This window comes from Silurus aristotelis (genome assembly GCF_946808225.1).
Source record: "Silurus aristotelis genome assembly, chromosome: 11".
NCBI classification, from domain to species: Eukaryota; Metazoa; Chordata; class Actinopteri; order Siluriformes; family Siluridae; genus Silurus; species Silurus aristotelis.
Window position 1 is genome coordinate 11,891,771 of NC_139584.1, and position 21,854 is coordinate 11,913,624.

The 21,854-nt window shown below is 37.3% G+C and overlaps 2 protein-coding genes across 22 annotated transcripts in view; both read right to left on the reverse strand.

The window, feature by feature from the left end:
* Positions 1–1,244: 1,244 nt before the first annotated feature.
* Positions 1,245–21,563, reverse strand: tor3a (torsin family 3, member A). Its single transcript, XM_083553840.1, has 7 exons — positions 21,452–21,563; positions 4,878–5,064; positions 4,559–4,681; positions 4,141–4,406; positions 3,563–3,738; positions 2,419–2,543; positions 1,245–2,199 (listed from the first exon to the last, which is right to left on the reverse strand). The coding sequence occupies exons 1-7, from the start codon at positions 21,473–21,475 to the stop codon at positions 1,952–1,954; spliced, it is 1,149 nt and encodes a 382-aa protein (XP_083409966.1). The 5' UTR covers positions 21,476–21,563; the 3' UTR covers positions 1,245–1,951.
* Positions 11,501–21,854, reverse strand: part of LOC310732998 (piggyBac transposable element-derived protein 4-like) — a 35,712-nt gene continuing 25,358 nt past the window's right edge. For 4 of the 21 annotated variants that reach the window (XM_083553824.1, XM_083553831.1, XM_083553813.1 and 1 more), the window contains 5 exons: positions 14,778–14,828; positions 14,364–14,606; positions 14,164–14,188; positions 12,224–13,979; positions 11,501–12,045 (listed from right to left, as the gene is read on the reverse strand). In XM_083553824.1, coding sequence (XP_083409950.1) covers positions 11,620–12,045; positions 12,224–13,495 — 1,698 coding nt within the window. In that variant the 5' untranslated portion in view covers positions 13,496–13,979; positions 14,164–14,188; positions 14,364–14,606; positions 14,778–14,828 and the 3' untranslated portion in view covers positions 11,501–11,619. The other 17 variants (XM_083553820.1, XM_083553825.1, XM_083553826.1 and 14 more) reach the window with 17 other exon arrangements.

The following is a 21,854-nucleotide window of genomic DNA, read 5'->3' on the forward strand; positions in this document are numbered from 1 at the left end:
GTTCCAAATATACATAAAATGTCAATATTCTTTAAATATAAGGTGACGTTACTATTTTAGCAAACAAAAAAAAAAAAGCATGGAAAATGTAAATTTTATTTAGGATATTTTTTTTTTTTACACAAAATTTCACAGCAATGATAATGACAAAAAAGCATGAGGTACTTGTATGTAGATTTCATTTAAAACCTTTCACTTCAACATACTCATCTCTTTAGTAATGACACTGTAAACACCGTGCAATTCAATAGTGTATGGAAAAATCATTTAGGTAAGAGGTCGAAGGGCTACACACTATCCCCAGACTACACGTTGTTCTTATTGCTGTCACAATCTGGTATTTTCTCTAGAAAAATAGACTTTTGTTGTAATGGAAACACCAGTAATTTTTTATAATGGTCTTGTCTCCTGAAATTATTTTGAAATTATTCCATTTATGGTAGTCATAAAAAAGCATATTATTATTAAATAAATGACAAAATGTAAAAGGAAACATTTATTGCCTTTACCAGTGATAAGCATGTAAAGAAAAACAACCTTAAATTTCATATTTCTTTCCTACTTTTTTCCCCCCATTTCCTAATAAGCAGTACAAACTTGAATTTTATGCTTTGCCCTTAAAGCATGTTGTTACCACTCCTTTGCTGTGGTGCCAAATAGGTGACTGCTATTGACTCACTAGAACCCCCAAAATCAATATAGGATAGAAAACCTGTTTAAATATATGCACACAATGTTCTGTAGAGTCTTTTATGAATATTTGTAGTGAAACTAAACCCATTTATAGACACCACCCAGTATACAGTATGTTCCAAAGTAGTAACACATTTTCTTGTCAGTATTTCCGGCAAGAGAATTTTCACTGATTATAAAATTGATGTTTCTTAACAAAAGTGCAGACAAAGAAAAGGAAAATTTAGCAGTAGATTTACATTCCAAAACAAAATATGTTACATGACAGTGAATGAAACTGTGGATAAAGAGTGGACTTTAACCAAAAAAAAAAAGTTGCTAGATTTAAAATTTCTAGTAAATAATTTAAAAAAAGGTAGACTGGTGCATACAGAACCTGTGTACAGTATATAGTTGTACAGTGGGGCAGCACAAGATCAGCCTGAGCCGAAGACCAGCATCCATTATTGGCCACAATGCAATTTGTGCTATAAGCAGAAATGGTGTCCTACATAAATGCTTGTATAATGTCAAGCAAAGAATGCTATCATTTAAACATTGATTTTATTACATTATGTTTCACTAGTGGGTAAAGCATAATAACCGATCCACATTTTCTTCATTTAATACACCTTCTTAAAGTATAGACTGTAAACAAATTTAAACAAGGGCCTTTAAAATTACAGATTTTGTACCTTTCTTTTTTTTTTTGTTATGGATACATTTTATAATGGAAACATTCCACCTACTACAAATCACTTCCCTACTTCCCTGTAAATTTTGGAGCATACTTAAATGGTAATAAGCAAAAGTACTAATGTAAGGTTAAAAAACCTGCATTATTTAAAGAATATTGTCACATTTTAAATATTGAATTACAGATAAAACTATTTTAAAAACAGATTTGTGCGTTTTATTAATTAAGCTGACGTATGTGAAAAGATATGGTATGGTACAAGTACATGACCAAAACTGTACTGCCTGTCCACTGAAAAAGCTCTGTTAGACTGGTGCTAATAAAAAGGAAACTAAGAAATAGTATGTGGGATTCAGCATTTTCAAGTAACAGCTCTCCATTTTTTAACTCCGTATGAACTCTGGTATTGATAGATCTTCATGCTGCATGTTTTTCAAAACATTCATCCTCAGTAACTGCTTTATCCTGTTCAAGGTTGTGTCAGGTTTCTGAATCCAGAAACCAGGTAACAGTCTCATTTTTATTCATTGTTATATTTGCCATAATTGTTCATGTTGCCTTAGTGACTTTTGTGTTCTTCTATTAATGCAAAAAGAAGTTAATTCTTTGAGGAATAGATTTGCAACCCTGTGCAGAAAAGAGTTTCTCTTCTTTGGGTACGTACAGCATGGCTTTAGCTACCTCATCCAGAGTTGCCTCATCAGGCTCCACACCACGAGTAACAAATGCATCCCGAGCACACAGTGTAACATGACGATATTCAAGGGGCAAGAATGGCACAAAGAAGTCAATCAGGTGTCCCGACATGAGCTCACTTTGGGAAAATCCTCCTAGAGCAGAGAAAGAGTGACTTCATATTTAAATTCTGTAAAGCTGCTTTGAGACAATGTCTGTTGTGAAAAGTGCTAAAGAAACAAACATGACTTAATTTGACTAACAATAAATCAGTTCTTTTGAGCTATTTTATATACATATGTATTTTATATACATAGAGTAAATGTAGAGGTTTGTGTTTGTTCAAATTTCTGTGTATTAATATAAGCACTTGCCTTCCGTCTCCAGAGATTCTGCTCGCAGTCTATGTTCCAGATCTTCCATACCAATATCCTCCCTGTTCTGCCCCGAATGCCAAAAATCCAGTGCTACGTCATTAATAATTGCACCACCAATATTACTAAAGACACAGATTAAAGAAATTTAAACAGAGTTGAGTGCAATTTTTTTTTACAGCATTACTAGTGTTTTTTTCTGATTTCCGGATCATATATTTTAAATATATTTAAAAATACTTTAAAAAGACAAAAAGTATAGATTACAAATTTTAAATACATCGTAATAGCACATAGAATCTTCCACTGCACTATACTTCTGTCAGCCATAGAATGTATTATATTGCTTAACACACACCTTTCATATATTTGAAGAAGCAGCACTCCTGAAATATCTATATAATATATCCCAATGAAAATAAATTTACATCTGACATTGTACAAGATCCCTCCAGTTAAGTGGATTAAAACAATTTTTCATTAGGAGACCAAGAATTTAATATTTATGATTAAAACCTTTGAACTGCGTGTCCAAAATTTGGATTTCCTGGCTCATGGCGAGTTTAACAATCCCACTTCTCCCACTGCATTACATTTTCGGCCATATTGTATTTTATTTAGTTGTTTATTTCTTTTAAGCTTTTCTTGCTACTCCTACAAAAAAGTTTATCACAGTGAGCCACACAAAAGATTTTTTAACACTAAAATGTTTCCCGATAATGGGCTCTGACTATGTCACACTTGCTATGGGTCTTCAGGATCTTATCCTGAGGTTATGCAAGAGAAATAGCGATCAGGACCACAGGTCAAAGTAGCAAAAGAAAACAGCACAGTTCAAAGCAGTAGCAACAGTTGCAGCAGCTGCAACAGCAATACCACCCTGTTGATCATTTAGCCCCTTTTTCCTACAATCAAAGAATTTTCGTACGCTAAAACCTACTCAACTACCCTAATATCAAGAAAATAGAAATCACTCTTGAATCCCTTTTCCGAAAGTTATGACTGCTTTTCTGTTATTGATTAGACAGTGATTGAAACACACCTGTGAATTTGTGGCTCACCAAGTCTCACTGCTTGGCCACCAAAGAAAATGCTAAATGCGTATTTAATTTAAATGAAACTCGTTAAATGAGGAAACACCAACCTTAGGAACAGGAATATAGCTTTTCTGTAGCTAACACCATCCACATTATCATAGTGGTCCATGAAGGGCTTAATGGCGTCAATAAGACCAGGGTGCAATTTCTCTGCCTCATCAAAAATGAAGAGTGTCTGTGGGCAACGGAGGACCATGTCTCTAATAGCTTCCTTTAACTGGCCCTAAAAACACATGCACAAGAGTTTGCATAAAGCATCAAAACACTTTAAAATACATAATACACAAAATATGAATAATAATAATTGATGATAATAATAATAAATGTGTGTTATCATCGGCAACTAACATATACAGCTTTAAATCATTCTTTCATCTTTCATATTCTTTTCATCTAGAGCACATTTGAATTACATGGAGTATAATAATTTTCTGTTTGCAGGAGAATAATTGCTGCACTGGCTGTTGCTTCTTAACCCGAGGAATTACAAAAGAAGTAAAGCCCACACCTCTCAAAGCCTTTTGTCTCATAGAGAAAACTCCATCTGGTGTGAAATTAGATTAACTGATAGTCTTCTTCTTAAGTAATAGTAATTTAGCATAAAGACCTTGTGAGAATGCCTCACCTTGTACACGTCCACCAGTCTCGCATGCGGGAAGTGGAACGGGGCAATGAACAGACGCACACACTCACTCTTCACTCCGTCACGATACAGGTTATCTGCCACCATCCGAGCCACAAAGTTCTTGCCTGTGCCTGACCAGCCGTGGAAGGACAGGGTCAGGGGTTTGTTGGACTCAGGGTTATTAATGAAGCCTTGAATGGCCTTCAGGACCACTGACTGAGCCAGGTGCTGCCCATGAAGTTTCATCTGAAGATCCTGCTCTAGACCTAAATACACAGTTCCAGAAATAAAGCTGCTTTTGTGTCCACAATTTATACATGAAACATATATTTAAAAATGTACAGCTATATCTAAAATATAGTTGATAGCAATGGTTTATATGGCTGTAAAATACATGATGTGCTGTTGAACATTGTACCTGTGATGTTGTTAGTAATTCTGCAGTCTCCTGAATCACAGCACTGTTTAATACTGCAGTACCAGTTGGACACCATCCCCATATAATCCTGAGAAAGCCACGACCACGTGTTCTCTGTAGGCACTGAACAGAGCAAGAATTTACATTTCTAAAATGTAAGACATAGGATTTGGTTTCGGTTTCTTTTAATGACAATACAGTGGTAAAGCTGCCGATAGCACAGTGCAGTCCTGAATAAAACCTATAGTTTTGATGACGCTTTTCATACTGGAAGGGGAGGAAAAAAACCGTGCTGGCCATTCAGTCCATCTTCCCCTACCTTGCTGGGTCGCATCGTCCTGGTTCGGCTGGCACTCTCCTTCCCAAACATGGCAGTAGAGGTAGTTAAAGTAATAGGTTGACACATTTGAGATGCTGTCAAATTGAAACAGGTTTGCGTTCACGGACGCCGCCAGCAGCGCGGAAAAACACGCGAACACGAGCATCAGGTCGGACAGGTATGCAGTCTGGACAAAGAATCACAAATAGCCCTCTTTATTGTGCCCATTTAGCCATTAGTCACAGTCTACCAGGCTTTCACAGGCGTCAAAACGGACCATCGCTGTTTACCCGGGGCAAGCTGCCGCGGTGCTGTGACGTAATTTCCGGCAGTCCCAGCGACTACTACCGACAAGCCTCGTGTTTTCCTATGGGCAGGGCTTTCCTTCACATTACATAAACGAAAGACCACCCCCCCTCTCTTACTTGGCCTTTAAGGTATTTTCCGAGCCTCACATATTTACGGTTTATTTACGCAAAATCAATCTGTCATATTCATTAAAAAAAAAATAATAATTTAGCTGAACTTTAATTTATAAAAGTCTGATTAGTTTGGAGTTTATTATTTTCAATTTGTTTCACAAATAATGTTTTGGGGACAGTCAGATTAGATTTACTCCGAATTAAATACATTAAAAACCACACCACTAAACCTTTAATGTTGATTTAATTGTTTATTTACAGTGTTCCCTGCTCTAAAGTTGTCTGGTGTTAACCACAGTGTTCATGTCAACCAGGGGTGTTAAAATACGTCGATCGCGATCTATTGGTCGATCGCAAAGGTAGTGTGGATAGATCGCTTGACATTTTGACAAAATTGGTGGACCGTATTAAAGTAGATCTTCAACATTCTAATAATCTTCTATTATCGTTAGTATGCAGGATTGAATCAATTAGAATGAATACCTACCTACTTGATACCATTATATCCTCATATGTCTGGGCTGGGAAACCCCCACGAGTTACAAGGTCAATTCTTTAAAGAACTAAATGGGATGGGGGTCTTGCCCTTCCAAATTTCATTTTCTATTACTGGGCATCTTATATTCAGAAAATATATTTGTGGCATAATTCCTCAAATATTAATTGGTGTATGATCGAAGCTAACTCCTGCACATCATCTTCTCTATCTGCATTAGTTTTTTACTCTGATTTGAGATGCCCCTCTAAATACACCACTAATCCGACTGTACTTTCCTTACCTAAGACCTAAAAACAGTTCAGCACTTTAGATTAAAAATACTCACTACTTACGCGCATAATTGTGGCAATCATCTTTTCATGCCTTCTACTCTGGATTCAACTTTTGCTCAGCTCAGGGGGAAGGGCATAGTTCTGTTTGATGACTTGTTTCTGGATCACACATTTGTGTCTTGTGTCATTCAATGAAATGCCAAGTAGATTGAGTATCTCCAAATCTAATTTATTCCGTTACTTTCAACTACACAATTTTGCTAAAGCATATTTTGCTCCATTCCCCTAGCAGCCAAGGAAAACTTTAATTGAAGATATATTTTCTCTTTCAAAGTCTCATAACTGTGTTGCCTCTATCTATGATCTGCTTCGATTTTCACAGTCCTCTTCTCTTTTTTGCACCTAAAGGAGTCTGGGAGCAGGAGTTAGGGCTGGGATGTTTAAAAAAAAGAAAAGAAAAACAGGTTGTGTTATGTTTCACATAAACCATGTATATTTTATATATTTTTCAAGAACCTTCTTAATAAAGAGGAAAATGAAGTGGCGGCTTCTGGGGTTTGTGTCTCTTCACGCAGGTTCAAGGAACAGAAATGGTTCGTTCGAGTTTTTCCAGAAATCCATATACCGATACAAGTGTGAAAATGGTTAGGTAAATTACAGTTTTTTGGTTCAGTACATCAACTTATTAGAAATTCATATTTGAAACTTAACATTTCTTTGTCTTGACACTTGCTGACAAAGGAAAGATTTTTAGTGCTAGCATTAAAAATGACATCATATAGAGTGTGCGTCTCCATCAGCTTCCCAGCTCATGAATCAGTATATGGTAAATATGAAGGTGGGCACTGGTAAGGACTGTAAGACTTTTGCTTGATCCTGAACAAAAGGTCAGCCCTCCCCGAGAACACAGCATTGCTGCCCGAGAGTGCAGGGTGTGTGCCCTGTAGGTGCCCGAGGCAACAAGAACATTAAAAGAGAACTCTTTACAACACAACAAGTTTCCTCTAGGACTCACGGCAGGGGACCAAGACCCCACAACACCCCTCTCGAGAACCAGAACTTTATCTGGAATACAGTAGGCTCCCTGAAAAGCTACCCTTGGTCTTCAAACACCACATCGCCATACATATGGTAGATCTGCAGACAAATGTCTGACCCCTTTACCCCTCTTTTTCTTGTTACATTCTCAACACAGGACATTCTACAGCACACCAGATGATTATGTGTAAGAAAGGTCATATCACATGTAAATAACGACGGAAAATTTTCATGTTTCATTTCATTACAAAGGTTTTATCGCGACTGGTACACAGGTCCCATTCCCACAGCAATAAAACAAATAATAAAAAAAGGTTTAATAGAGTTAAGAAAACATAACTGTATGCAAGGGGCATGTGCCCCACTACTAATGTATACAGGCGAGGTGCCTCCCACAGGTCTATAAGAACCAAGCAAATGCAAACTCCCATTGATAAATAATGTTTACATAATGTTTACTCTATCTGGATATTTAAAGAGAACCGACCAACATTTCAGGGAATCTGTAAACAGATCTCCCGCACAATTATTGTGTCGTCTTTTACCAGGTATCAAAGGTTTTATATTTCCTGTTTAAATGTAAATACTATTGGTTTGTATTTGTGTTATATTTTAATTTAACTATGAATTGGCTTTAAATTGTGATTTTCTTACCTGGTTAATAAATTATGTTTGATTTTATTCTGTGTTGCTAATAAATGTTGACACTGCAAGTAATAACGTTGCATCCGTAGTTACCGTAAGGACTGAAATCAGGCTAGGTTTGGCCTAAATCCCAGTTAGAGTAATACATCAGCTGAGGATTTGAGAGATACGACTAGCACTTGGCGTTAGTTTAAGTGTACTTAGAAGCGTGGAGGCTAACAATATGTAACATTGTAACATTTCTGACATTAGGGTCAGCCTCAACCTCTGATTATTTCAATATTATTCTATTCATTACCTTTGGTTAGAAATAATTATTGTAATAATTAAGTGTCACCTCTAAGGGGACTAAACAAAGTATGTTTAAAGCTGAGCACACAGAGAGCGGCCGCTTAAGCATATAGTCCAACCTCTGGCAGCGACCAATACTGATTCGCTTATGTCCGTTGACCAGTATATTAATTATAAGGCCCATACTAGGATCATGTGCGACTATGAAAACCGAATGAACGAGTGTAATACCAGAGCTTAATCAGAATAACTAATCAAACATCCATCCAAATTGTACTATTAGTAAAATAATTTTTTACAAACAAAGTTTTATTTAATTGGAGTCAGATAAGAGGTTAATAACCAAAATAAAGAAATGCATAAATCCATATCTTATTATCTAATGTGAAAGGAAAGACTAGAACGCGCGAGAATCCTTTACCACGCCTCTGGAGACCTCCATTGGACCAGTGGGTGGTTCCCACCTTACAGGACTATAGAGGATCCTGGCTCACAACACATTGGGATGCTGATGAGGACAATTTCCAGCGACATGACAACGTCCTCATTGTACAACATTACATTGAGACAGTCCTTAAAATGGCACACTTTAGTGCTCTGACTACTGAACTAGGGAGCTGATTGTATTTTAACATTCCCTGACCCTCTTGTGCATTAGGGAAAACCAGAGTTTATTTTGGATATCTGGAGTTAGTTCAGTTAAATAACTACATTTGCCAGAAATCTAAATGGATTCTTTGTCTTCTCTATTTTGATTTCGGTTTGCATTTTCATACTTAACTATAAATACTTTTATAATATTCACAGAGAGTTGTCTGGGTTGCTGATGCAGTGTATGTTTATAGCAATGTTAGATTTAAAACATGCTGATCAAAGTTAGATCAGCAGTGGAAGAAATTGTTTTAAAATTTGAAAATCCAGTTTCCTTTTTAAATTCAAAAAAGAAAAGAACTGAATACATCAATGAAAAGTGGGGTGTTGTAAAGCCAGAGTAAATTGTGCTTGGTGTCAGGTACGATATAGATGCAACAGGCAAACTGGAACCTATAGTCAGGTTCCAGTGAATAACACATTTATTTATATTCCCATACTGGAAAGTTTTAAATTAATTTTTCAAAATAGTGAGATTTGTGACCAGATCAAAACAGTCATGTCTGACAGGCCACATATTTGTTTTAGAGATTTTAGTGATGGGTGCTATTGTAAAACCCATCCACTGTTCTCAAAATTCACAAATTCCTAACAAATTCAGCTCTACTTTGAGGAGTTTGAGAAATGCTGTGTTCATAAATTAGGCTGCTTGTATTATGAAATCCACCGCCAAAGTTTAATTCAGCCATTTTGAACTGTCATCTTGTGGCTTTGTTTACAATACAGCTTTGATTTGGTTCTGTAGCCTTTCTTTTCTGATATTAAAAGGCTTAAGAGTAAAGGAATTCATCTGCCCATATCTGCAGAAAAAGTGTATGATACAATAAGTCAAGTTATAGGTGATAACTTAGCAATGCACTCTATTCTGAGGTTTACAGAGTTTTAATAGCCATTATTTCTGCCGTTTGTTTGATAAGTAAAGCTGATGCCAAAGATGCTTTTTCTGAGGATGAACCGAGAGTAGTTACTCATGATGAAACAAGATTTAAAATGCATTGTAGGATGCTGCAATTAGACCCACAAGTTAAATCTGTGCATGGGGAGTAGATATATAGTGTAATGAGAGATTCATCTCTAAACACACTGCAGTTTTTTCATGTGTGCAACAATTTTTCATTTGACATTATGCATGACATACTTGAAGGAGTAACTCAGTATGAACTGAATTATTTCAGTACATATGCAAGAATTGTATTTCAAAGCAAGACTTAATTTCTCGAATAACTTATTTTGACTACGGTTACCCCGGAACGCAAAAAAACATCCTACATCCTGGCGCACAACAGCAACAGCTGGGGTTAGAATTCTATTCAAACCTTGTGCCTTGTTAAGAATACCCCATTCATTTTTGGTGATGTGGTGCCACAAGACACTGGAATTTGCTGCTGCTTTTGTTGCAAATGATCAACATTATCTTTTCCTCAAAGGGTTCTTTTGGCTTGATGGTATCCCTTAAACACCTGTCCAAAGAGCATAACCAGTTTTTCCAAATTTTGTATGCTGATAAACATTTGTTTCCTAAACATTATTCATTGCTTCATTATCCTTCATGCATAGAAAACCAGGTCCACTCCTACACTCTTGAAGCATGAGATTTTAAGCTAAATAAACACTTAAAGAATTCTCTAAAAAAAATGTAAGAACATTACGAAGTGCCTCGCCAAAAAACACCATATGGCCATTGCAAGTCACTGGGACTTGATAACTTTACCACAGAGAGTATAGACCAATGTCTTCGTTCGATTTTGCAGACCATGATGGTGGTGAAGACTTGTTGCCGTCTCCTAAAGTCCCTGAACATGAAAGTATATATTCCACTAACTGGGTTAGAACCGATTCCGTTGATTACAAAGTTGAGTGGGGAAAGCATGTATGTTTTACTTCCTCATTGTTTAATAGTGTTTGACTGAAAGCTTCAGATTGTGTGTCTTGGAAAGTTTGTCTTGTTTATATGAAAAAGAGCTTTGCTTTTATGAACGATTCAGCCACTGTAATAAAATGGTATTTTTGTATAGATTAACAAGTAATTTTTTAACCATTATTATCCTAAGTATTATTCACATTTTTGACAAGACAACAGTGATGTTTGTGCCGCTTTTGCAACGTAAGATTTATAATGAATTATAATTAATTTTTGGTGGATTCTCTGCATTAATTTGAAAACATTCCATATTTATGTTTTAATTAGACATATTTAAAGTCTACAACGTATTAACCATATTACTAATGTTAATATTAACTGAAATGGAAAGTTACTTCTAAACATTTAATGGTATAAAATCAACACTGAAGTAGAGTAAAACCTTGAACACTAGCAGTAGTGTTTGTTCATTTAACCCTTGGTCAGTGAGAACTATATAGTCAGTTTTACTGTGTATATTTACACCTAAATCTGAGTAGTTAATGTGAAAGACCTAGAAAAAGTATTTTAAAGATTTTGCTACATTGACAATTTTCCAAATAAGGGTCACATTTGTTCGGGCTTTTAAAGTCCAGTAAGTCCAACTTTTTTCATTTAAATCTGTTAAATCAACGTGTTCTGATTAAAACTGTTTCTAAATCCAGGATTTTAAATTGCCAATTTAGTGATTATCCTTATTTGCTGTTAGTGGCTGTTTTTTTTCTCCATGAAATAGAGCTGTAGATAGTGTTTCTGGCGTCCCTATGGAGTATTATAGTTTGTGTTTGCATGTACGTGCATGAGTGAGGATGATATTTGTTCACTAACCTTGATGTATACCTTTTTTCTTTTTTTTTGTTAAACAGAAAAAAAACAAGAAAATAAATAAAATAAAACACTTCACATTAGATTTATAAACAATTTATGACAACAACAAAATGCAACAACCTTCAAACTAAAAAGAGTGTATAGATGGATGGAGATGAACTAATTTACAATTTACAAATATTTTCTGTTTGTGTGTCTAGTTAGGCCAGCAGTCCTTGCAGCAAATCACGTAGTGATTTTTACAACTAAATTTACCACAGGCCATGCAAGTGCAGATTGTTCGATTTTTGCAGCACTTACATGTTCCCCTCTGACCTGCCACGTTGCTGGTGCCTGCTGGTGTCTGAGGGGCAGCAGCTACAGAAGACTGTAGCTCTCTCACCATTGCAGCAGCAATTGGTGCACGGGGGAGGTGCTTTCTCTGTACAATTGCTGCAGACACCATCAAGTGGCCCAGCTCCTCTAAAAAAAGCCTTCTCCTGTAGAGCTTTTGGTGGTTCCAGGAGGGATCAATGGCTGTAAAAATTACATATGCATTATATGCAGACAGGTCCACCATGTTAAAAAAAAATGTTTGTGGCCACCGATTGGTTTTTCGTCTACAGCTGTAGGTTCCGACAACCTACAAAGACAATAATAAGTACAGACTTAATCTATACTTTTTCTAAAACTAAAAGCTTCATTCTAAAGCTACACACGACACTGAGAATAATCATGCAAACAAACTGTATCCTAAATCTCTCTCTCTAACAAGGACAGGAATTCAGTAAAAATGATCTGAAATAGGAAGTGGCACATACCTTGTCTAGATTGTCGACACCGCCCTTGCAGCGGTTGTAGTAATTGACGATTTCAGGTTTGCGTTTAGGTCCCTCAGTCACTACTGCCTCACGGTGCCTTGTACTCAAAAGAATCACATTCCTCCCCCGTTTTTGAATGTAATTAACAGCCGTCGTGTTGTTGGTAAAAGCGAAGACTGAGGAGGGAAAAGGTTTTCCTCTAACCTCCAGCAGGTTGGGTGGCAGCTCAGGTTTATTTTTTCGGATTGTACCGACTAAGGATATTTTCTTTTTCAGAAGCGCCTGTGCAAGTGGATAAGAAGTGAAGAAGTTGTCACAAGTGACAGTGACATCCTGGAGTCCCTCGGTCAGCTCCTTGACAACTCGCATGCCCTGTCCCACCTCTGGAGCATTCTCGGTCTTTCCCAGATAAGGTGAACACCGCCAAGCATAGGATGTGACGGCATCACAAATTATCCATAACTTGAGTCCATATTTGGCGGGTTTTCTTGGCATATATTGCCGAAATCGGCATCGTCCTTTAAAGGCCACAAGCTGTTCATCCACGGTCACATCTCTGCCAGGATTATAAAGCATTTGAAGTCGAGGAGCCCACATCTCCCACAAGGTTCTGATTGGGGCAAGCTTGTCGTCTCTTTGGCGAGCTGCTTTGTTCAGCTGGTCATTAAAACTAAGCGCTCTGCTTATGTCATGAAACCTGCTGAGGGACATAGTGGCTTTAAAAACTGCCCGGCCACTTCGATCGTCCCACAGGGAGCATGTGGACTCCCCTCTGGATCTGTAGACCCCAGCCAAAATGATTAGGCCCATGTAGGCTTTGACATCCGTGGAGTCCACATCGGTCCATGTTTTGTTGGTGCGCCGTCCATTGATGTTGGTCATTTTGACTATTAAATCGATCATCTCTACCGTAAAAAAAAGGTCAAATGCAGAGTCCACATCCTGGACCCTCGCAATTGCATAGCGTGTTGGCCCTGAAGTCACGCCTCGAGCATGCTTTACAAAATGAAGTGTCTCTTCATTATTTGGAAACCACACCTGGCCATTTTTCCCGATCCAACCAGATCCAGAATCCCCAGGATCCTCAGAATCCCCCTCACTTTCAGTCAATGAAGTTGAGGACGAGGAGGCTGCTACAAAATCTGGATCCGAGTCTCTCGAGTCAGCGCTGTCTGAAAAGAAGTCCTGCAGCATGTTGGAGTCAGGCTGCATATCTTCATCCAAAACCACTTCAGGAGTGATGGTTCTCCTCATTTTGCTTGCTTTTTTCATTGTCAAATGACCAGCAGAATGACATGCAAGGGTGTAAATCCACTTACTTTGTTTACGCTATGTAGACTCTGTAGTTCTGAGAGCTGAGGTGCAAATTCTGATTTTCTCAGACACATCAGGGGTCAGTGAGCGAAGGTCATCCTCTCTCCCTCACATGTGCACACACTAATCTTTGACACATCCAAGACTGTGATAAATGGTCAAAGATCCAATCCACAATCAATTTTTATATTAAAATTAAGTCATTTTCTGTACGCCCCCCATATCTGTGACGTTACTAAATTGACAAAAAAAAAACAAAAAGATCAGAACTGAGGTTAAAAGATTTAAGCAAAAGTTATAATAAAAAAATTTAATTAAAAAAAACTAATATTTTTTGAACACCAGATAATGGTTCAAATACAATCAAATTAAACATCTATTTAACTGGGAGTGGAAAACACCAGAACGTCCAGGTCTTGTTCAGATCACAGTTCAGCTAGAGCTGCAAAAAAATACAAGAAATCAATCATCAGGAATGTTTACCTGACCAGCACAAATAGGACATAACCAGAAGGCAACCTCAGAAATGAATGTAATGGAAAGGGTTATAATTAGCAGAATCATTTGGCAGAATCTCTTCATCACAGGCTGCAGAACACTAATTAACAAGCACAAACATTACTTACCTCAGCCATCAAACTGCATGTCAATCTGAGGGTAATAGAGAGTTATGATCAACAAGGTAAATCAGAACAGCGTGAAATAGATTAAAAACATGGGCTCATAGATTTAAAAAAAAGGCTGTCCACATTTGTGTTCAGGTCAGACATTTGTAAAACATCACCGAACCCAAGGTGTGGGTTCATTATTGCATCATCATACAAACCTGTTGAGCCTCGTGCATCTTGATACAGGATGCAGACAACTTCACCTGTCAATGAGTATACTCCTGTTAGAACAGAAAACATTCCCCATGAGGTCTGAAGTCTACTCAAATGACCATTAGACAGAGCTAATATCCACTCTCCATGGGAAAGTCAATGGATCAAAAATAAAATATCATCCCACTGATCATATGAGCTAAAAACAAACAGAACTTTGATAAGAACTCACCATTCAAAACAGTCACCTGTAAAAGAGAACACAGGATTAAAACTAAGATAAGATAGCTATGAAAAACCAACACCTAAATCCAGATCAGTCATTAAACCAACATGTCCTCAACAAGATAAGAGACCTGATTCAAGATCATCCTTTCTGGGTTTGAGGAAAGTGACCACAAAACCAAATAACCACATACCCGTAGTCATGCCAACCATAGACAAGGGCTCCTCCATCTACCATGAAGATGCTAAAAATAAACAGAAGAAATCATTTTAAAAGCTAGTAGAAGTAGTGATCACATGAATCAGTCTTTACTCAATACATCAGCTAGGAGCGAAAGACATTGCGCATGGATCTACATGGAGATTCTGCTGAACTATGCAGTCATCACTTGCACTAAAATCGCATTTCCGTGTGAAAAAATTAATCCTTACCCCTGTGTGTGCTTCACTTGGCCACATCACAAACTTGCCATAGGAACCCTACAAGAGATAGACTCATCAGGACAAGCATACCAAAACCAATAAATAAAAATTATGCACTACTGTCTCAGTACAAATATCTCTTTCACTCTTATTCAGAGAGATTCCCATTGTTTTAACAATCATCATAGACAGTAAATGGTACTCAGGTTTACAGCAATAAATAAATAAATGCTCACCATGTTCATTTTACCGAGCCAACATCCCAGCAGAAAGCCAAGTCATTCAAGCAGAAGAGGGAAAAATAAATAATCACATAAAAAAAAAATCAGGTCAACTCCAGGAGGAACAAAATTTGATTCAGATTAAACATTTGGTGGTTACAGCTTCATCAATCTTGACTCAAGAGTAGCAAATTAAGTAGAGAACACAAGTACAATATAAATTTATTTATTTTATATATATATATTTATTTATTTATTTATTTATTTATTTTTAGAGCCAAACATACCTGTGCACAAGTAGAGCGTACAAATTTCCCAGCACTATATAAAAAGGACCAGATTCAGTTTTAATGTCCATGTTAATAGAATAAATTAGTAAATTATTTCAGGGCCTCAGATTTAAGTTCTCAGAAACCACTTCTGTCCACTACTCTTATACATTTTTCTTCATCACAGGCAGGATAGATTTGTGTATAGAAACTAAAATGTTTTTATTTCTAAGTTGACTTACCCATATCTGGATGAGGAACGCCTGCTGGATCCAGTTCCTCCTGCACAACAGACGGAGGACAAAAAAAAGTTAATCTGTACTGCATGACCACGACGTGGGACTCAGGAAGCAAACTACATATAAAAATCCATTAGAAACTTTTATACACAATGTCAGAAATGTTGGCATTCATCAGATTTTCTCAGATGTCCATACCAAATAATTCTCATCATATATACACAAGGAATGTAACAGAGAGAAACGGAAGGGGCGGGGAGGCGTGAGATGTTAGCTAAAGCAGAAAACGCGTTTGACGCTATGACGCTAAATAAAGACTACAATCTCCTTACAAAAATAAATTCTACAACGCAAAAAAAAAAAAAAAAAAACCGACTTACTCTCCACTGCACACAATGAATAAGGCGGGAGAAAATGGGACGAGGGCATTTAAACGACTCACGCAAAGCCTTGTGGGTAGTTTAAAGATGGCGCAGTAGCTCGCAGTACACGCTATATACACTAGATGACAATGTCTCACCACTTCACTGTAACCTGTAGTAACAGAAATTCATTGACTCGATTAATACGACTCACAAATAAGAGTGGTGAACTGCCTGAATTATTCCACTTCATAATACCCTCATTATGATGCCACGTCTATAAAAACCATCAATATTATACAGCAACGCAGAATATCTCATGCAGCAAGAATTAATGCTATTACTAAAGCAAGAAACCCAATGAACACAATTCAACAAGTCTCCATTTACTGCAGCTGCATCCCCTGCATACATGTCTAGCAGAGGCATCAATAACCACTAATAACATCAATTATTATTTAAAAACAAAACAAAAAAAAACTCAGTTTGGTCTCATTGAGATTTAATACCATTGTAGCAATAAACATAAAAATCCAGAACAAACAGTGGTTGTCAATTTATGGATTGCTTTTGCAAAGCAACCCTGTATGACAGTGAAATAAAGGTATGTATATGGCAAGGCCTCGATATCAATTTTACAAACATTAAAAAGAACTCATCCATTTTCTGTCCACTTTAATTCACCATGTTTGCTCAAAATGTTGAATCCTTCTTAACCCAACCCTACCCATCATTTGATGTTATTGGCTGTTTTTCTACAAGAGAGAGCTGTGACTAGATAGCTTAGTTTCTGGCTTTCCTATGGATTAATAACAGTTTGTGTTTGCGTGTGCGAGAGAGAGAGTGACCTTTGTTCACCGACCTTGATGTATCCTTTGACTCAAAAGAAACGCAATCCTCCCCCATTTGGGAATGTAATTTAAACAGCCGACGTGTTGCTGGTAAAAGCGAAGACTGCGGAGGGGACATTAAAACTGTAAGGATGGTCAGATCTGTTCATGATCTCAGACCCAGAGAACTGTTCAACAAAACAATAAACCTTTTAATCTGAGGAGAGGATCTTTTTGATTTGAGGAGAGAAAGCCATCTGTTTAGCTGCCCAGTCAACCATCCTTGAGCCCCCTCTTTCGGTCCTGGGGAGATGGCCAGGTCATGGAAAGGTGACTTAGAAGGTCTAAAAATTCAAGCTACTTTACTTGCATAATGTAATAATTACAACGTATAAATTTTACCTTCACATGTTTGGTATCATTTTATAGGTCTCAGTGTGACTGAAAATATGATCTCAGCCCCATATCAGTAGCACAGACCTCAGGTTTGGGGAAATTCTGTCCTAATGACATAAGGGTTGCCTCGGAGAAGATCCTTACCAGGTGGTCTAGGTGACATTTGGTTTTTAGGTGACAGCCACCACCAACAAAATATAATTCAAGCTAAAGCTGCAAAAAAACTAAATGCATAAGAGTAAGTTTTATTACTAATCTTTGACACATCCAAGACTGAAAATGCAGACTAAAAATTTTTTTTAAAGACCAATTTTTTAATTAAAATAATCCTTTTCTGTTTCCCCTGCCCCATATGTGATCACTAAATTGGCAATTAATTTAAAATCCTGGATTTAAAAAAATAAATTAGTAGTTATGATTAGAACCGAGGCTGATTATTTTTTTTAAACTTATTTTTGCTTAAATCTGATAATGATTTAAGAACAAAATTACTGAATTAGCCAGAAATTTTAGCTGAATTGGTAAATACTGAGAGCATTGGGTTGGAACATGGATCAAGACACATAAATAACGTGTGCATGTATTGTTGCTAAACTTTAAGGTAGTGGTGCTCATTGTAGTGAAGTCTCATCAATTGTCAGTGATCTGGAGGAATTTATAAATGAGATGCATAATAAAATTAGTGAAAAGTGGGGTGTTGTAAAGCCAGAGGAAATTGTGCTTGGTGTCAGGTACGATAACAGACACAACAGGCAAACTGGAACCTTTGGTCAGGTTCCAGTGAATAACACATTCATATATATTCCCATACTGGAAAGTTTGAAATTAATTTTCCAAAATAGTGAGATTTGTGACCAGATCAAAACAGTCATGTCTGACAGTCCACATTTTTTTTTTTTTAAGATTTTAGTGATTGGTGCTATTGTAAAACCCATCCACTGTTCTCAAAACTCACATTCCTAACAAATTCAGCTCTACTTTGATGAGTTTGAGACTCCCTCTATCCCCTAGGCTCGAAATGTAGTGTTCATAAATTAGGCTGCTTGTATTATGAAAGTTTAATTCAGCCATTTTTAAACATTCATCTTGTGGCTTTGTTTTATTGTCAGGAGTAAAAAAAAAAAAAAAAAATACAGCTTTGAATTGGTTCTGTAGCATTTAATTTCTGATATTTAAAAGGCCTAAGAGTGAAGGAATTTATCTGCCCATATCTGCAATGAAAGTGTATGGTACAATAGGTCAAGTTATAGGTGATAATTTAGCAATGCACTTTATTCTGGGGTTTATAGAGAGTTACAGTGCCTTGTGAAAGTATTCGGCCCCCTTGAACTTTGCAACCTTTTGCCACATTTCAGGCTTTAGACAAAGATATCATAAACACAATCATGAAGTGGAACGAAGTTTATTGGATATTTCAAACTTTTTTAACAAATAAAAAACTGAAAAATTGGGCGTGCAGCCCCTTTACTTTCGGTGCAGCAAACTCTCTCCAGAAGTTCAGTGAGGATCTCTGAATGATCCAATGTTGACCTAAATGACTAATGATGATATATAGAATCCACCTGTGTGTAATCAAGTCTCCGTATAAATGCACCTGCACTCTGATAGTCTCAGAGGTCTGTTTAAAGCGCAGAGAGCATCATGAAGAACAAGGAACACACCAGGCAGGTCCAAGATACTGTTGTGGAGAAGTTTAAAGTCGGATTTGGATACAAAAAGATTTCCCAAGCTTTAAACATCCCAAGGAGCACTCTGCAAGCGATAATATTGAAATGAAAGGAGTATCAGACCACTGCAAATCTACCAAGACCTGGCCGTCCCTCTAAACTTTCAGCTCATACAAGGAGAAGACTGATCAGAGATGCAGCCAAGAGGCCCATGATCACACTGGATAAACTGCAGAGATCTACAGCTGAGGTGGGAGACTCTGTCCATAGGACAACAATCAGTCGTATACTGCACAAATCTGGCCTTTATGGAAGAGTGGCAAGAAGAAAGCCATTTCTTAAAGATATCCTTAAAAAGTGTCTTTTAAAGTTTGCCACAAGCCACCTGGGAGACACACCAAACATGTGGAAGAAGGTGCTCTGGTCAGATGAAACCAAAATCGAACTTTTTGGCAACAATGCAAAACGTTATGTTTGGCGTAAAAGCAACACAGCTCATCACCCTGAACACACCATCCCCACTCTCAAACATGGTGGTGGCAGTATCATGGTTTGGGCCTGCTTTTCTTCAGCAGGGACAGGGAAGATGGTTAAAATTGATGGGAAGATGGATGGAGCCAAATACAGGACCATTCTGGAAGAAAACCTGATGGAGTCTGCAAAAGACCTGAGACTGGGACGGAGATTTGTCTTCCAACAAGACAATGATCCAAAACATAAAGCAAAATCTACAATGGAATGGTTCACAAATAAACATATCCAGGTGTTAGAATGGCCAAGTCAAAGTCCAGACCTAAATCCAATCGAGAATCTGTGGAAAGAACTGAAAACTGCTGTTCACAAATGCTCTCCATCCAACCTCACTGAGCTCGAGCTGTTTTACAAGGAGGAATGGGCAAAAATTTCAGTCTCTTGATGTGCAAAACTGATAGAGACATACCCCAACTGCGACTTACAGCTGTAATCGCAGCAAAAGGTGGCGCTACAAAGTATTATAGAGTATTACTGTAGAGTAGAGCCCACTGCTCTACTCCCTGTTCACCCACGATGTGCTCCTCTGTATAACCCAACATCTTCATGAAGTATGCAGATGACACCACCGTGGTCGGCCAGATCGACAACAACAACGACTTGGCCTACAGGGAAGAGATCCGCAATCTAGCAGCGTGAGCTCACATTATCAAGGACTCTTCACATCCCAGTCATAAACTGTTTAACCTCCTTCCATCACGAAGGAGATACAGGAACTTGCGCACCAGAACCAGCAGGTTCAGGGACAGCTTTTTTTCCATCCACCATCACACTACTGAACTCTACACTACACCGCTAAATCACCACAAAACAAACACTGTATATAACCTCTGTACTATACATGTACATATTACAAAGTATATCTTTTACTCCATTACATCTGCACTATTTTTATCTGTGTATCCTTATATCATTACTGTACATTCTGCCCAACATTTCATTCATTTGTGTATATAACCTGTGTGTATATATTTACATATATTTATATATAGTAGACTGTTTATTCGACTTGTACTCTAAATTGATGTCCACACACCTCTGCACTGTTACTGCCTTTGTATTTATTTACTTTACATATGTTTACATATTATCACTATAACTTGCTGTAAATATGCCATATATTTATTTGCACTTTTGCACGACTGCTACATTTTGCAATTCTGGTAGATGCCAAACTGCATTTCGTTGCTATGTACCTGTACTATGCAATGACAATAAAGTTCCATCTATCGATCTATCTATCTATCTATCTATCTATCTATCTATCTATCTATCTATCTATCTATCTATCTATCTATCTATCTATCAACTTAAGGGGGCTGAATAATTTTGCACGCCCAATTTTTCTGTTTTTTATTTGTTAAAAAAGTTTGAAATATCCAATAAATTTCGTTCCACTTCATGATTGTGTCCCACTTGTTGATTCTTCACAAACAATTACAGTTTTATCTCTTCATGTTTGAAGCCTGAAATGTGGCAAAAGGTCGCAAAGTTCAAGGGGGCCGAATACTTTCGCAAGGCACTGTATAATAGCCATTATTTCTGCCGTCTGTTTAATTAGTAAAGCTGATTATTATAGTTTGTATGTGAGTAAGGGTGACATTTGTTCACTTTGATGTATCCTTGATGTATCCTCCACAGATTTATTTTTTTCTGTTTTAAAAAAAAAAAAAAAAAAAAAAAAAACCCACTCCAAATCAGATTTATAAACAATTTATTACAACAACAACAACAAAATGCAACAACCATCAAAGTAAAAAGAGTGTAAATAGACAGATGATGAACTAATTTACAATTAAACATGTATTTTCTGTTTGTGTGCGTGTCTAGTTAGGCCAGCAGTCCTTGCAGCAAATCACGTAGTGATTTTTACAAATAAATTTACCACAGGCCATGCATGTGCAGACTGTTCGATTTTTGCAGCACTTACATGTTCCCCTCTGAATTGCCACATTGCTGGTGCCTGCTGGTGTCTGAGGGGCAGCAGCTACAGAAGACTGTAGCTCTCTCACCATTGCAGCAGCAATTGGTGCACGGGGGAGGTGCTTCTAAAACTAAAAGCTTCATTCTAAAGCTACACATGACACTGAGAATAATCATACAAACAAACTGTATCCTAAATCTCTCTAACAAGGACAGGAATTCAGTAAAAATGATCTGAAATAGGAAGTGGCACATACCTTGTCTAGATTGTCGACACCTCCCTTGCAGCGGTTGTAGTAATTGACGATTTCAGGTTTGCGTTTAGGTCCCTCAGTCACTACTGCCTCACGGTGCCTTGTACTCAAAAGAATCACATTCCTCCCCCGTTTTTGAATGTAATTAACAGCCGT